The sequence below is a fragment of the Lissotriton helveticus genome, chromosome 3_1, assembly GCF_964261635.1.
Source record: "Lissotriton helveticus chromosome 3_1, aLisHel1.1, whole genome shotgun sequence".
Classification (NCBI taxonomy): Eukaryota; Metazoa; Chordata; class Amphibia; order Caudata; family Salamandridae; genus Lissotriton; species Lissotriton helveticus.
The window spans coordinates 767,686,750-767,702,971 of NC_136061.1; the positions used below are offsets into that span (position 1 = coordinate 767,686,750).

General features: G+C 43.8%; 1 protein-coding gene across 1 annotated transcript in view; it reads left to right on the top strand.

Annotated features, from left to right (window-relative positions):
• Positions 1-16,222, top strand: part of C3_1H11orf16 (chromosome 3_1 C11orf16 homolog) — a 161,223-nt gene that overhangs the window by 132,085 nt on the left and 12,916 nt on the right. The window contains exon 6 of the mRNA XM_078683752.1: positions 5,476-5,648. Within this exon, the coding sequence (XP_078539878.1) occupies positions 5,476-5,648 (173 nt within the window). The remainder of the gene's footprint in view (positions 1-5,475; positions 5,649-16,222) is intronic.

Genomic DNA, 16,222 nt, shown 5'->3' on the forward strand with positions numbered 1-16,222 from the left:
GTCTCCTCAGATTTGACAGTTTTCACCCTCGTCATCTGAGAGAGAACCTCCCTTATGGGCAGTTCCTCCGCCTACGGCGGAACTGTACCGATGTAGCCAGATACAAAACTCAAGCCAAAGATCTGAGTGCAAAGTTAAGACAGAGAAAATATCCGGAAAGGGTGATCCAAAAAGCCTGTACCAGAGCACGTAACAACAACCGGGATGCCCTTTTGGAGGACAATCCACCAAGGGAGGAAGCCGCCAATAGGACGGTTTGTGTTACCACGTACAGCCCGGTCAGCAACCAAGTGACTAAATTGGTCCACAAACATTGGCGCACTTTAACGAGTGGTGGCTTGTCTTTGGAGAAACCCCTCTTTGCACACAGAAGAGGTAGGAACTTGAGGGACATACTTGTCCACACTCGACCGCCCCCCCCGGTCAAGGATCAGACGAGGTTGCAAGGCATACATGGGCACTACCCATGTGGAAACTGTAATAACTGCCACCTCACAAAAAAGACGCAGAACCTAATCTTTTCCAATGGCACCACATGGGAACAGCGGGCATTTACTAACTGTAACAGCAAAAATGTAGTTTACTTAATTACCTGCCCATGTGGAAAGGAATATGTGGGCATGACCACCAGACCTGTTAGGGTCAGGTTAAATGAACACAAGAGCAACATCAGGTGCAAGAAACAAACTACCAAAATGTCAACCCATTATATTGAAAATCAACACTGTGTGAATGAGCTGCAGTGGACAGTTATTGAACAATTGCCCTCAGAGACAGGTCTGCTGGAAAAAGAACAACGGTGGGTGTTTCGGTTGGGGACCGACACCACTGGACTGAATGATTCCATTCCATGGAACCTTCTTAGATAAACACTCGATCTGCCCACCCTTTACAATGAGCTTTGGTCAATATACTCATATGGTTACTTAATAATTGTTTGTGGACCAATAGGGTTATACACATCAGCTCAACGCGGTACCATCGATTTTTGATGGATGTTGAACCCTTTCTGGAGCTGACCTCTCTCACCACAGTCTTTCTTAAAAATTTCCTCTTAAGAATTATTATATGTGAAATACACCCGTGAGAGCAACTACGGAAATGGTAGGCACACCCCTGAAATAGGGTAATCGTCTTTTTGTCTACTGGCCATAACACCTTATCCCTGCCTTATTTTTGTTTTTTTGGGTTTAAACAGGCCATTTTCCATTCATTTCCAAGCATTCCAATATATACCGCTAGCCTCGCGTCCTTCACGAAGCATTTGCAGGTGCGCATGCGCATTAGATCTTGCCATCCACTTCCAAGCATTTCAATATGATACCGCTAGCTTCGCGTCTTGTACAAAGCGTTTGCATGTGCGCATGCGCATTAGATCAGTCTATCGCGCATGCGCCGGCTGTACTCTGTTGTGCGCATGCACGAAGGATCAGTGTAGGACGTTAGCGCATTACCGGGTATTTGGTGATATCTCTCCGTATTTGGGCTTGTACCGTTTTGCATTAATCAATTAACCCTCACTAATTACCCCCAGACAAGCGTATTTAAAGGCCCGAATCCCTCTGCTGCTCACTTCATCGGAGCCGCGTTGAGGGATGGCAGGCGATTTGTTGTTGCTGTAACCGTGAGTTATGAGACCATCTTGACAAGCAGTTGTACATTGTTCTTGTGGCGCTTAGATGCTTGAGTTCTTCCACTGATTTGCTGAACCTTTGATTTCCTAGGTTTCTGATTAGGAAAGGATTCCCCAATATACGTTAAAGGCTCATGAAGTCCTCTAGTTGTGAACTTTAAGTAAGATCTTTTGTTCTCTTTGTTCTGCTCATATTCCATCTGAGCAGCAATTTGTGTTGGTATGCGTGTGTATATGTGTGTAGTGTCTTTTTTCTTTCTTCTTCCAGGTTCCAATTATTTTTTGGTTTCACCTGATGTTTTTTCAGAGAAGCATTATCCTTCTCCTCTAAAACTGTGATAAACTGCCTGTTTATATATGATTTTGTTTCCACAGGTTCTTACGCCAACTGGGCGCAACTACACTCACTTACATATAACATTGTGAGGAACATTACACATTGTGGTAATTTTATTTTTCACTTTTACATTTTACATGTGAGTAAGGGGAGGGTAAGTGCATACACCCTTGTCCTGAAGAAGGGGGCTCTGACCTCCGAAACATGTTGACTTTTAATACAGTGGTTTGATACCCTAATACGTATCTTTTTATAACCACGCCCTGCACTTTAAATTTTAATAATACCAGCCGGGGATTTAATAAAGTTTTTTTCTTCCCACGTGCCAGGTATTTTTTAACCACCCACTTTTTTCACCTCACCTCACTCACATCCTTGTTAAAAACACACACCCCCACACATAGTTCACGTCAAGTGCTCCTGCGTATTCGCGAGTCGTAGCACGCCGCATCCCGTAGAGGGGTGCGAAGGCCCCGATGATGAAGCATGACACCAAGGGGCCTGTTGGTGTGTGAGGGGCATTTAAACAACACTGTGTGTTCCCCATCACCTTAGGGATCACTATCACCTGAGTGGATTCCACTTTGTTTATGTTTTTGTTATTCATCTATGCCCTTTGTGAATTTTCCTTGCACTGGCTTGATATGGGATCGGAGAAAACAGCGAAAAAGACAGTATGTACCTTTATTTGCGCTGTATTTGATCATGTATAACTGCGGTCACCAATAAAGTGTGTTAAAAAAAAAAGGAAAATTGTGAGGTCCGAGCCACGCAAACTGAATTAATGAGGTACACAAACAATTTATGATGGAGAACAACCACAGTTCACACCTTTGGCTAGAAAGACTAGCTTAATTCATACGTTATGCAAAACAATACCAATGTCTTCTTCAAGCGTAGGATAACAGGAAGCCTTACAATGCTCATGAAGGGAGATGAGTGCTTACATAGACTTAGCGTCCTGAGATTTGCTAGTGAGTAACTCTAACTCCTTTCAAGCAGGAGAACAATCTTGGCTTTCAGTCTTCCCTGCTCTAATAGACACACTGAGATAGCACAAGGAAGGCTGATGGGATGTCTTTGAAGAGAACTAGGCTGATCAGGTTAGAGATGAGTGAAGGCATAAAGGAGCCCCTTAGCTACAAAGTTACGCTCATCCATGTTGGATGAGGGTTCTGGTGCCCATCGCCATCCACAAAAGATCAGAATTACAACAGACTGTTAAAATAGATATTGCAAAGACAGAAGACAATATTGGGATTGAATTTGTAAGACCTACTAGTGGCATCCTAATTCCTCTTTTAAAAACCCATGTTTGGTTCATTGGCACTTCAGGGCCAGCTTGAATCCAAATAAAGGATGATTTCCTGCTTGCTTTTATGAGACTTTCCACTTCCTGTCAGGGGAACATACAAATATCTGTGCTTCCACTGACCTTAATCTCTTTTTCTAGAGGTTGATTCCACAATAGGTAAAGTTTACATTTTACATTTATAAATTGCTCTGTAGGGATGGCTGGACCTGTGTCTGTTGAGAGGTGTCCCAGATAGACAACCTGCAAGAATGGTGCTGAGGAGACCATCGAAATAGATATTGTTCCTGATAATGGGTAATCTGCACCATCAAAGAGAAAAAGGTGAACATATATTGAAGTTCAATTTTTTTTTTTAAATGGCGGTACCTTTTTTTGATTGCCCAGGCCTTCAGCATCTTGCACATTGAACTGGAGCCTGATTCAGAATGTCAGTCAACAAACCCATTTTAGTCTGTGTACTCGACCGCCCATTCAACTGGTTGTATCATCAAGGTGTGACATCACCTCGACATGCAATTCATAGTGGCTTGACCATTGGGCCTGAAGCCACCTTACTCCTTCCTGCCGAGTGAAGGGTGCTTTTGAACTGGATGAAGAGAAGGGTTGCAGGCTTGACCCACGTTCAAGGACAGTGTGTTCAATCCATGGACACGTTTTGTCAGCTGTAACTTCAGCCTTCATTTGCTCTGGTTCACGTGACTTCCAGCCAGCTGTATCCAAACTCAACAGAAAGGATACAGCCTTCTCGCTTATCCCACTGGGACTTACTGAATGATTCCAAGTCAGAAAGATCCACCGACCTCCTAAAATACATAGCCACTCCAACCACTGACGCTCACGAGTTGACTTGCGCCATTCTATCCACCCTCCACTAAAGGCTTTCACAGAGGGCGTTTTCTGTTTCTGAAGGTATTTAGCTTTACCAAGCAACTAACATTCGCCTAAGCTTGCCCCAATGTTTCCTAGGATACTTGTTGGAATTATTAGGGCAACATAACTTAGAACTAATTAGTTAAAATAAACACATGCACACACTGCCACTTAAAAATACACTTTTAATATCCAAGTCTTGTTGGCTCTTTAGACAATAATGAGTGAAAACATTGGTTATAAAAATCTGAGACAAACACCTGTTAAAATGCAACGGGGATGTTATTGGACCTTCAACAAATGAAAGAGCCAGAGAGTTGCACCTCCGCTGCACACAATATAAAAGGGACAACTTCTGCCTGGCGAGGAGGAGTTGTGGAAGTGAGAAGGCAATGTGTGGAGTAGGTTTGGAAGAAAGTAAATGATGAGGGTCTCCCAGCATAGAGCGATGAAAATGAGTGCCAGTGGTGATGTCAGATTCTGAGCTGAGATTAGTTCATTTGACACAAGTATTATCACTGGACATTAAAGTGCTTTTCAAATATAACCATTGTCCCAACTATATTTCGACAAACGTCGTACAGTACTAGTTATAAAATATCTTAAGTGCATGTTTAGTTGACAACTTATCAATACATTTTATTTAAAATGTTTTACGTTTTCACACACTATTACGGGAAGGTAACTGACAGGAAGAGATGGTTGACTTTATTTTAGAATACCAAGGTTCATGGTGGATGAATGAATCAAAGTACCACATAAACGTATTTCAACTGAAAATGGCACACAAATGTGCATAGATATGAATACGTTAACACACGATAATAAAGCAACATAGCATAATACAAATTTTACATCAATGAATCCCTCCTCCTAATGTAGTTTCAGCCCAAGTACAGTGTGTCCAGATTCCAGGGGTCTTTCAGGACTGTTCATAATTCCTCCCTTAACTACATGAATTCCACAGAAAGGAAATATGATAGACTAGATGCTCTCCGGTTGGGAGTGATTGTTTATCAAAATGTTATTATTATTTTTGGAGCAAATATATTCTATAACTGTGAATCTTAAATATATACTTTTTTTAAGTTTCAAAATCAATCTTCTTTGTATGCATATTTCTTTCTATTGACTATTGTGGTGATGCATAATAACTGTTTTGAAATATTTAGTGTCTTGTTCTAGCTCACAAACAATTAATCGTAAGTTTACTAAATCAGGAATTAATGCACATGTTTTTAGTTTCACATTTGAAAAAGAATAATGATAGATTTTTTTGGACCAAAAAACTAATAGCTTTCTGAAAATTGTCTCCCACAGCCGCAAAGGCGTCCTCTCATAGAGAAACTGGGTGAGAATCAGATTGAAAACGAGAAACAAAAACAAGAGTCAATTGAATACCTACGAAGAAAAAAGATTCAACATCAAGATTGGGAGTCGAAAAGGGAACAAGAAGCAGAAAAGAAGTACAGTGACACCCAAGAACACCATAGGTAAAATAGGGCCAAAGTGGCACCAGACCGAATCACACATTTCACCTAGATTAATGTACTAAAAACCACAATCATTTTTCGAAGAAATTTAAAAGTAAATCAACTGTGTGCATTTCTTTTTATATCAAAGAAAAATGTTTAAAAAAGTGTTTAGTGGCAGACGAGAAACAGGAGAAGAGGTGGGAAGAGGTGTGACCACCAGGGGCTGTGCCTCTTTGCTCCACAGAGGTCCTTTATCTAGGTGAGCCATCTGCAAACAGGGAGTGTGTGCCCAGTTACAGATAATACGATGCCCCCAGGGCAGCCATTATCTAGTGCCTATTCTGAGCACAACTCCTTAGTGAAAGATGGCACCCAGCATGCTGTTGAAAAGGGTACAAAGATTCCTCTTCCAGCGGATGCAATGAATGACCATACCCGCTTGAAGGGGCATGTCTAGGGGTCAGTGGAATGCCCTTTTCTGTCTTGCAGGGGTCACCTTCGGGGGTCCACTGACTGTGAGCCAACTCTTTTTGGGTCACAGTTAGTGCGCTTCTTGATGGTGTCTTTGCCTCTGCACCCGTAGCCATAATATGACTCAAAAGCAGAGGCAAAGGTTTTCTTTCATTAACAATGAGCCACTATCTTTATTACTAAAGGGGAGGCACAAGTGTCCCTTCAATAATACCAAACTGTCTCGGGTGCAGAAAGCGGGTGTACATGCCCGTTGCACCCCTGGGGCACTTTATGTAATACACCCTAAGGTCTTGTAGGGTGGAGGGGAAGTGCACTGCAGTTCCACTGGACAGAAAAAAAGCATTGGAACAGGCATACATGCCGTGGTAGGAAGGCAACAGTGGCAAGCGGTTGGACCAGGCCATCGCAAAAGGTATTGGGATAGAGGAAAGTGCACAGTAGCCCAAATAGTGTAAACGGCACAGCAGTTAAACGGATAGAGAAAGGCGCTCGGTGGTGGAGACCAAGTGAAAAGCACAGAAAATGACAAATGTGGATGGTGGTATGGCAGGAGAGTGGTATGGTGACCAAGACATGACAGGCAGATGGAAAGGACCAAGAGCAAGTACAACATCATGCACTTTGGCATTTGAATTGTAAATTAAAATTGTGATGCTAAAATGTCCTAAAGAGAAGTGAGCACACAGAATGTAATAATGATGTAGGCAACGTTGGGGCTGGATGTTAAATATGGTTTAAACTCATTTTATGTACAATTACACATATAGCGGGGAAGGCCATGTTTTATCCACTCCATTTAATTCAATATTGATATTTAAAACATGCTTTTTTGGCATAGAACTAAACCATCTTTAGATAAAGGTCAGTGTAAAAAAAGGCTAAAACATTGCACACTACAACAGTAACTAAATGTAAACTTGAACAAATGTTGGGACTCTCAAATATGTAGAATGTAATGCCCGGGTGCTAAATTAAAAGAATAATGCATTGTTCCCTGAAACAAACAAGAAAGCACAGGTTCCCTACCAGCTCTTAGTATTGTGAGGAAGTACCATTACCAAACTGCAAGGTCAGGTTTTCAGTGAATTGCTTCCTTAGCTCCAATATGCTGCCAGAGAAAAATACAGTAGGGAGTAGGATCATTGGCGACAACCTGCCACATCATAACACGGATCTTGTTTTAAGAAAGTTGAGCAATTTTATAATTAAAATTACTATCCAAGACAAGCTATTGGTTTCACCGTGCAGCTCCCTTCATAGACAGCTACAGAATGTGCTGAAAAGCTCCTGGCAAATGTTGAGGTTCGTCATAATGAGATCTTTTGAGTGCTGCTCCCCATGTTCCTAAGGGGATATCCCATTCCAGCACTGTTAACTGTATAATATTATGATGTGGTGAAACCCCATTCTCTGCCAGAGAAACGCACAATCTGCCTGTGATGTGCAATGTTGGAAGCATCTCCCTATAGGCGCATCTGGTTCATTATTGGCCAGTGTTCTCTAACAAAAAGAGAACGTGGCATTGAAAGGCGCTGTAAACAAGCTGCACGCACCCCTTTGTGTAATTGACAAGATGGTCAATGGAAAAAACGCTTGGATAGTCTTTTCTAAAATGTAAAAGGCGAGATAGCATAATTGTAAACCACAGGGTCGGGCTGAGACAGAAAATAGGCCCAGGCGCTAAAATAAAGTTGGCCTTGTTAGAAATGGGGTTTCTGGTTGGCTAGGGTATGCCCCATAAGCCAGGCAGAACCCACCACTCTAGTCAGGGTAAGGGAGTTACACACCCAAGATAACCCCTTTGGTAGCTTGGCAGAGCAATCAGGCTTATCCCAGAGGCAATGTGTAAGGCATTTGGGCAACACAAAAACACACCCGTGACACAGCCAATGCACCAAAAAAGAGATGCCATGCAGTAGTTTATGAAAATATATCTCATATATTATATATAACACATAGACCACAATCAAATAAATCACTTTGTCAATTAAGCAACTGTCATAACATCACAGTTAGTGTAATAAAGTAAATACTTATAGGTTGCACATGTCATGAAAACACCCTACACCATCACTGTACATATTGTGCAGGTTAGGCCATACATAAATCATGGCTGCTGGGCATACTATACTAGTCCTGGAAATGTGAGGAAACACAACCTACATCACAACAACATTGCATAAGTATGAAGCAGTTAGGTCAGAGGCAACCACATGCAACATCAACAGATCACCCTAAGACCCTCAGAGTAAAACCTTCAGTCATGGAATGCCAGTTCATAAACACAGGCAACACACAAGTCACCATACAATTTATAGGACGCCAAGGCACCTGCGCTCCTATTTGGTCTGATACGATAATTTCTAAACCTTGGTGAAAAGCGGGTAGTTACCACCAAAATGTAGGACTCAGGAGCACCATCCCGCACACTTGTTGGATTGAGGTAAACGAGTCACCCATCCACAGAGTTGCCTGGGATAAAGGGAGTCCCTGTGGCAATCATGACCTCCTTATCCCACGATTATACTGCTTGCCAAGCTCCTCCCACCCCCGGGCACGGCCCGAGGTAAGGAAAGAGGGTAGGGGCGCGCCCACGATGGAGGCGGCAGGAAACCTTCCTATAGCTCCCACCTGCAGAATTCCAAGGAGGTCACTGTCTGCGAACGTGAAGCGCAGCGGCTGGATCAAGGACAGCCATTTGCCTCTAGTCAGGCTGGTCCACCTGAAAGGATTGCGGTTAGGCAGGCAGTGTTGTCTCGCCTGCCCCTACCCTGCCTGAAGGTTGGAGGTGCTCTCTGTGACCCTTTTGAGCCATCCTAACCAGGTGTCAGCTCCAGCGGCATCTCTCCTCCTGGCAGCGCGCTACATGCAGCCCGTGCTATGTGAGACCCAGCGGGAGCCAGGCGTAGAGGTGCGGCACTCGGCCCCTCATGGCACCCACTGCGCCCAATCCAAAAAGCGCGTGGCGGGGTAAGTCTAGGTAAGCGCTCACCAGGCACTGGTCTTAAGCAACTCGATGCACCCCTCCAAAGTAAGAAGGCAAAAGTACTCCTGATGTGCTACTTTTTGGGGTGAGAGTAAATAAAAAAGCAGCACTCGCCACATGCTTCAACACTCCTCACACGGCTCTTCAGCAATGCATCTTGGCAGGGTCCTCGTGTCTCCAGAAGTAACCTAAAGTCCTGGGGTTTAAGGTCTCATACATATACCCCATTTTCTCATTATTCTCTTTGCTTCAGAGTCTCTGAGCTCAGTACAAACCAGTTATGTCATTCCTAGTCCAGCTTGACCAGAGGGGGTGGATACAGCATTGTACAAAAGAAACACAGCCCATTCAGGAGCTAGAAAAACTCCTCCCACCACTCTGAATGCAGACCAGGTCTATTCAGCCTAGCGATGAGTCACCCAGGCAACAAGACACACCTCAACCCCCTTGTGACTGTCTAGAGTGAATGCACATCCCCAGGTTCTGTCACTCCAAAGCCGGACAGTGAATACACAAACAGGAAGAGGCACACAGAATGGTAAAGCAAGAAAATGCCCACTTTCTAAAAGTGGCATTTTCAAACACACAATTTAAATTTAAATTCTGAGTTCAGGGAGCCTAAACTCCATTTCTCGATCTTTTCCCCATGGAAAGCTACATGTTACAAGGCAGCTCCCATGTTAACCCATGGGGCAGACAGCCTTTCAATAGTGAAACATGAATTACACAGTATTTCACTATCAGGACATGTAAAACACACCAGCACATGTCCTACTTTTCACATACACTGCACCCTGCCCATGGGTACCGTGGGCATACCTGAGATGTGCGTTACATGTAAGAAAAGGGAAGGTGTGGGCCTGGCAAGTGGGTGCACTTGACAGGTCAACATGGTAGTTCACAACAGCGTGCACAGACGTTGCAGGGCAGGTCTGAGACACATTTACAGGGCTACTCATGTGGGTGGCACAACCAGTGCTGCAAGCCCTCTAGTAGCTTTAATTTACAGGGTAGCTTTGATTTGCAGGCCCTGGCACACTCAGTGCTCTTTACTAGGGACTTACCAGTAAATCAAATATGGTAGTCAAGGATAACAAATCATAATCACAATTTACACAGAGAGCATATGCACTTTAGCACTGATCAGCAGTGGTAAAGTGCCCAGAGTCATATAGCTAACGAAAACAGGGTCACAAAAATAGAATGCAAGAGGCAAAATGTTTGGGGATAAACCTGCAAAAAGAGCCAGGTCTAACAGGCCTACATTACTGAATTAGATAGCTAAATAAATCACATGTTTGCAAATTGGGGGCATTTTAAACTTACGAAGACACTGCTGTATAAGTGTATTGCATGGGATGGAAGATTGCATGGGATTTCAGTTAGCTACAGACATTGTTTAAAGAGAAGGGAATTAATAATAAAAACATGCCCAGCAAACTACAAAACAACCAAAAGAGCAGCCGACACACTGACCCACCAGCCAAGCTCATCGGGCACTGCCTGATTGCCCTGCAAGCCAGTCTGACCCATTCTTTAAGACCGCAGTTGTGGGTTATTAATACAACCAATTGTGTCAATCTCACCACTTTCAGCCCTTTGACCTCTTGGTATTCCATAGGGCTCAATTTTTAGGTTTGCCTACAGCGTGCATGCATGCAAAAGCTATTGCTCTTAAATAAAAAATTTAAAAGGGGCTTAGAGCCCGCCCATTACTTATCACTGGCTGGCTCCCACGTCAGTCTCGTTTCCTTGCTTGCTACTGGTCGGCGCCTCCATCTCGCCTCTGGTTTCCCCCTGGGCTTCAGTCTTCATCCCTTCATGTCCCTGCCACAAAGCACGGACCAAGTACTGCTTTCTGTGGTCAGTGTCCTAAGGTACTCTTTTGTTATTTATTGCAAACAAAAAAGAAACAAAGCATTGGCACATCCAATAGGTTTCACCTTTGCAAAATCTATTGACTATTCAATGGTTTTTAAATGATGCACAGCTTGGCTTAAACTAAAAACAAAACGTGCTATGATGCGGCCAGCGTTGACTGCGCCTTAGCGCTTTTTATTCCTTTACGTCCTGTTGGTTTTGTGCAATATGGCTGAAAGGGGAAAAAAGCGTTATGACAACGCTAGCGGCATCACACAACTTCTCTCTTTTTTTTTTTTTTACTTTAAGCCATGTTGCACAGCAGTGCATGCTACTTGTACAAAATGTAACAAAACATTGACAAAGCCAATAAATTTTGCATAGGCGAAACCTATTGCCTTTGCCAATGCTTGTCCTTATATTGAGCAAGATTTTCCTGAACTTTCTCCAAAAAATGATTTGACAACATTTGATTCTTCTGCACACCATTGCAGTTGAGATCCATTGTCATTTTAGTCTGACTAACCAAAAATATAAACTATAAAAGCCTGGTGGAATGACTTGCATGAACGGAGTTGGGTTCTTTCTTTTGGAATTTAGGGATAAAAATATTATGACCAAAGCAGCTGCCTTCTTTTGTCAGTACAAATCATTTTGGAAACTGCATGTAACAAAAGGCTTCAGCATTGCATTGTTATATGGAAAATCATCTCTGTGGAGGGTGGACTTGATAACTTTTTTAGACCAACCTAAATATTCCTACGCTTTTTCTAAAGCTTAGAGTGCATTTAATTGGTCCAACTCTGGTTTTGGCCACACACAGAGTGACGTGAAGGGGAAAACTCAAAATGTTTCCAGAAGAAAGTGGGTCACAATATAAATTACTGAACAGAATCTGGTGTGAGTAGAGACGTTACTTTTTGTTGTATGTATAACAAACAAAATGTGCTCACCCATCGAACTAAGGGGTCCATTAGGATGGCGGATGGATCGCCACTGCCATGCAGGCGGTGGCGATCTGTCCGCAATCCTTGCCCGTCCACCACCTTTCTTCCCCCCGCCATATTACAATGGCGAGGGGGACTGTGGCGGAGGGGGAAGACCGGCCGCCGCTTTTCCGCCACGGTCGCCGCGGTTCCTGCTTTGGGGGCCCGTGGGGGCACGGATGAGGATTGAGAAATACTGGGACAGGTTGAAAAGGTACAGTTTTGACTGTTTTACATTTTGAGCAACAGAATTCCAGGTGAGGATGCCTGTAAGCTAAAAATAAAATAAAAAAGTGTCATGCATTGTCATGCGCGAATGTGCTGTAATAATGTGGAAATGAACAGAAAACCAGTTTGATTCAGCTGACTAGCTTAAACGCGATTTGTTCTGCACCCTGTCTCTCACATTGCTTCAAAGGGTTATAATTGAGAAATGTAGCCACAAAAGTAGTATAAGGTTCATGGTGGAAGGCATCGTTCTCTATCCTGGGTGGAGATACCAGGGTTGGTGAAACCTGCCTGTGGAAACAGAAGAGGCACCCCACAGCCTGAGCAGTGGATCATGGGATTTATGTTCTTTTTCTGTTGAATACTTCTAAACCCAGATTCCTCACTTTTGAATTCTCCCAGCCACCAGAGAGGACACAGAATATTTTCTAGCAGCTGCACCCACGTGCAAATATGTGGTCCCATGGGGTTCCTTGGCTGCCGCACAATGCCTTGGAAGTGATGGGCCAGAGATCTACATAGACACTACCCGCCACACTGATATTCTTTGCCTTGCATGGGGAGCTCCACTCACAAAAATGTGTTGATGTTTCACTGACGCTAAAATAGTTTTTCCAGGCAGTGCCCTAGAAAAATGTTTTCCCAAAGACTGATTGCATGAAGTAACTGTTGGTTACAGATCCACATGATGCTTGCCTGTGGCGTCCTGAATCAAAGCATGATTTGAAGACCTGTGACAAATGCTACTTGATGCACCCAAAGGCATCAGGGTGGTGAAATTGTACATTGCGGAGCCCAGAAAGTGGGGTGAAGTGCACTCCAATCAATGGAGTCCATCTTGCTTTATAACATGAGCCTGCTTTCCCTCCAGATCTGGTCCTGCTCAAATTCACCATTCTCAGGTGAGAAGTGGAGAGACAAGTCTTGCCATAAGTGCAAAAAGTCCAAGTGGGACCTGTTTATATCCCGTTACTTCAGCTTTGGGGACCACAGGCAGAGTTTGAAATGTAAAGAAGGGGAGGATGTTTCACTCCTGGTACTTTGTGGTGTCAGAAAAAATCAGAGGCATCAGGCTAATAGTAGACCTTGGACTTCTGAACACCTTGCTTTGGAAGGACAGTTCCAAATCTTGATTCTGGCCCAGATTATTTCCTCCCTGGATCCAGAAGACTAGATTGTGTTGTTGAACTTGCAGGCTTCATAATTTCGTGTGCCCACCTGCAGTACCACAGACCCTTCCTTCGGTTTGTATTGGGGGTCAGAATACCTGTAGTTTACCTTGCTGTCATTCGGCCTCAAATCAGCCTTTCGGGTGTTCATAAAGAGGATGGCAGTTGTTGCTGTGCATCTTTGCAGGTCAGGGAAACACATATTGCCATTCCTTATCAGCTGGATGTTAAAAGTGGGCTTGCCACAGTCATTCATGGACCATATTGAGACAACTGTCACCCTTCTGTCATCCCTGCAGTTTTCGATCAATGAGCTAAAACTCCAAATGCAACCTACGCAGGCAATTCCATTCATAGTGGCAACCCAGAGAGAAGGTGGAGAAGGTCCTTTCACCCCTGCAGTGAGTCCATGACATTCAGGTTATGATCCCAATGTTTAGGGCTGGTGTGCAGCTTGGATGGTTCTGAGGCTTCTTGCCATTTTGCCCTCATGCATCCTGCTGGCCCCACATGCTGATTAGCAAATGTGGGCTGTGCAGTAGAACCTCTACCTACAGTCGGCACAGCTGAGGTTGCCTCGTAGGCAACATCTATATCTCAGAAGAGGCAGCCTAGAACCTTTGGTGATGGCTGTTGGACGCGATTCTGACTGCAGGAGGCCATTTTCCCTAACCCAACCACAGCTCACAGTAGTGCTGATTGTGTATAAGTTTGGGTGATCACCTTGGAGAGGTGGAGATCAGGAGCCTTTCTTTCTACCAAGGATTGGGTTGCTCTTCCACATCAGACAGTCCATTGTTCTCCCTGCTTATTTAGCTCTCCTCACCCCTCTAAGGAGGAAGAGAGGCTTTTCTGGTTGAACCCCCAAAAGCCCTTAGCTTTCCCATCAGTTGCATCAAGGATCATTGGGTGAATGGCCAGCTTTATATCATCTTTTACAGTTCTTTGAAAGAAAAAGACAGGACAGAAACAGAATTTTGTCTCAGTGGATCATCCTGTGCATAAACATATGCTATTCCTTGCCAACAACGAGCCCCCTGAGAACCTTTGGGTTCATTCCACTGGAGCCAAAACTGAGACTTCAGCATTGGCTAGGGGAGTTCCAGTATTCGACATCTACCATGCTGCTGTGTGGGTGCTCATACACACCATCACTAGGTATTACGATCTTGATAATCAAGTATGCAAGTGCCCACTTTGTCCTGCAATACTTCCTTGAGTAAAGTACTGGCTTGGTATCTATTGGTATCTATTCAAGAGGTAAGGAATCGGTGGTTAGAGGAATATATCAGAAAAACAAGTCACTTACCTTTGGTAACTCTTTTTCTGGTGGATACTCTATCTAATCACAGATTTCTCAATACCCTCCCTCATCGCTGTTCTGTGGATTGGACATTTAAGGTTCTAAAAGGTCTCACTTTAGATTTTGCACGGTCACATTTGAAATCTGACACAGTCGATCCATGTCTGAGAGCAGTGAATAGATTCAAAGTAAAACTAACATCAATGCACAGTGGTCACATCTATGCAGTGCCTAATCGTGCCACCTAATAGTACTTTGGAACAATTACTAGGAAAAGATCAGAACCCAGTCTAGCTCATGGTATAATTCAGAAGGTGAGAAAATTGGGATTTTATAGAGTAGAAAGAACGTTTACGAAGGTAAGTAACTATTTCATCAATTATCTCTTGCGTCTCTCAGGAGGACAAACACTTGAACAGTGCCTTCACCTCATGCTGTAAATGCCAGTTAGCAAAAGACACACAAATGATGGACGAAATGCAGAACAAATCGAAGCATTCACCCCCAGTCAAGAGGTCTGGGTGGCGAAGTCGCTAACGAAGATGATGGATTCAACCCAGATCTGTGACTGGGGGTGAGTGTCTGAAAAGTTTCAGCGCTTTGTCCATCATCTCCTTGTGTTTGCTTTGTTCGCACTAAGTTGGCAGGGTATGCCCGGACGTGGTTCTCTTGCTTGCTTTGCCACTGGATTCAAGCCAGCCTGGCTGATGAGGGGTGTTACCCCGAAACGGGTCCCAGAATGCTTGTTTCCAGTCCAGGGAGGACTTGGCCTGGCAGTTTGGACTGCACTGTTCCCATGAGAAACAGGGTCAACACTGATTTGCATATGGCTCGGTCTGAACTCGGTTGGCAAAGTGAGCTAAAGAACGATGATAGATTCAACCCAGATCTGTGACTGGGGGTGAGTGTCTGAAAAGTTTCCACGCTCCATCCATCATCTCCTTGTGTTTGCAAAGGTCAGTTAGGCACAAGTTCCATCTCATAAGTGCCACAAACGCCAGTGGATGTATTTAGGTATGGGTAATGTTAGCACTTTCGAGGGCAGGGTAAACAAGAATCCATTATTGAATGGGGTATTAGGTCAATCCAAACTCCTTAGAAAACTCTAAATTATGCACATAGCATCCGAATAGGGATCAGTCGTTCTGGGGCTCTAGATGATTCTCACTAATGAAACCACAGTTTCAATTATTGAGTCCTAGGTTTTTTGTTATGCTGAGCTGCCAAATCAATGCCATCGTTGCTGTCAGCAGCTTCGCTTCCCTGCTCTTCGCTTGCCTTCTAGAATCAGGATCCGCATCACAGGGAAACCCCTTGTTTCCTTTGGGTCTATTAATGGTATATCCCATAATCTCCCATGTTTAACTAAAGTGACACCAAACGAAGAGTAGACAAACCCCTGAGTAGAAGGCATTGCTCCAAGATAAGGATGCATGAGGTTTGAAACACCCAGGCTTTAACCATGGGCAGGTTAATCATTGCATGTAGAAGACAACTGAAACCCTGAAGCCCAGTCTTATCCATGTCCCGAAGAGAATACAATTTTTAAGGTCTGGATTGATAAATGTTTAGGATTTGTAATAAGG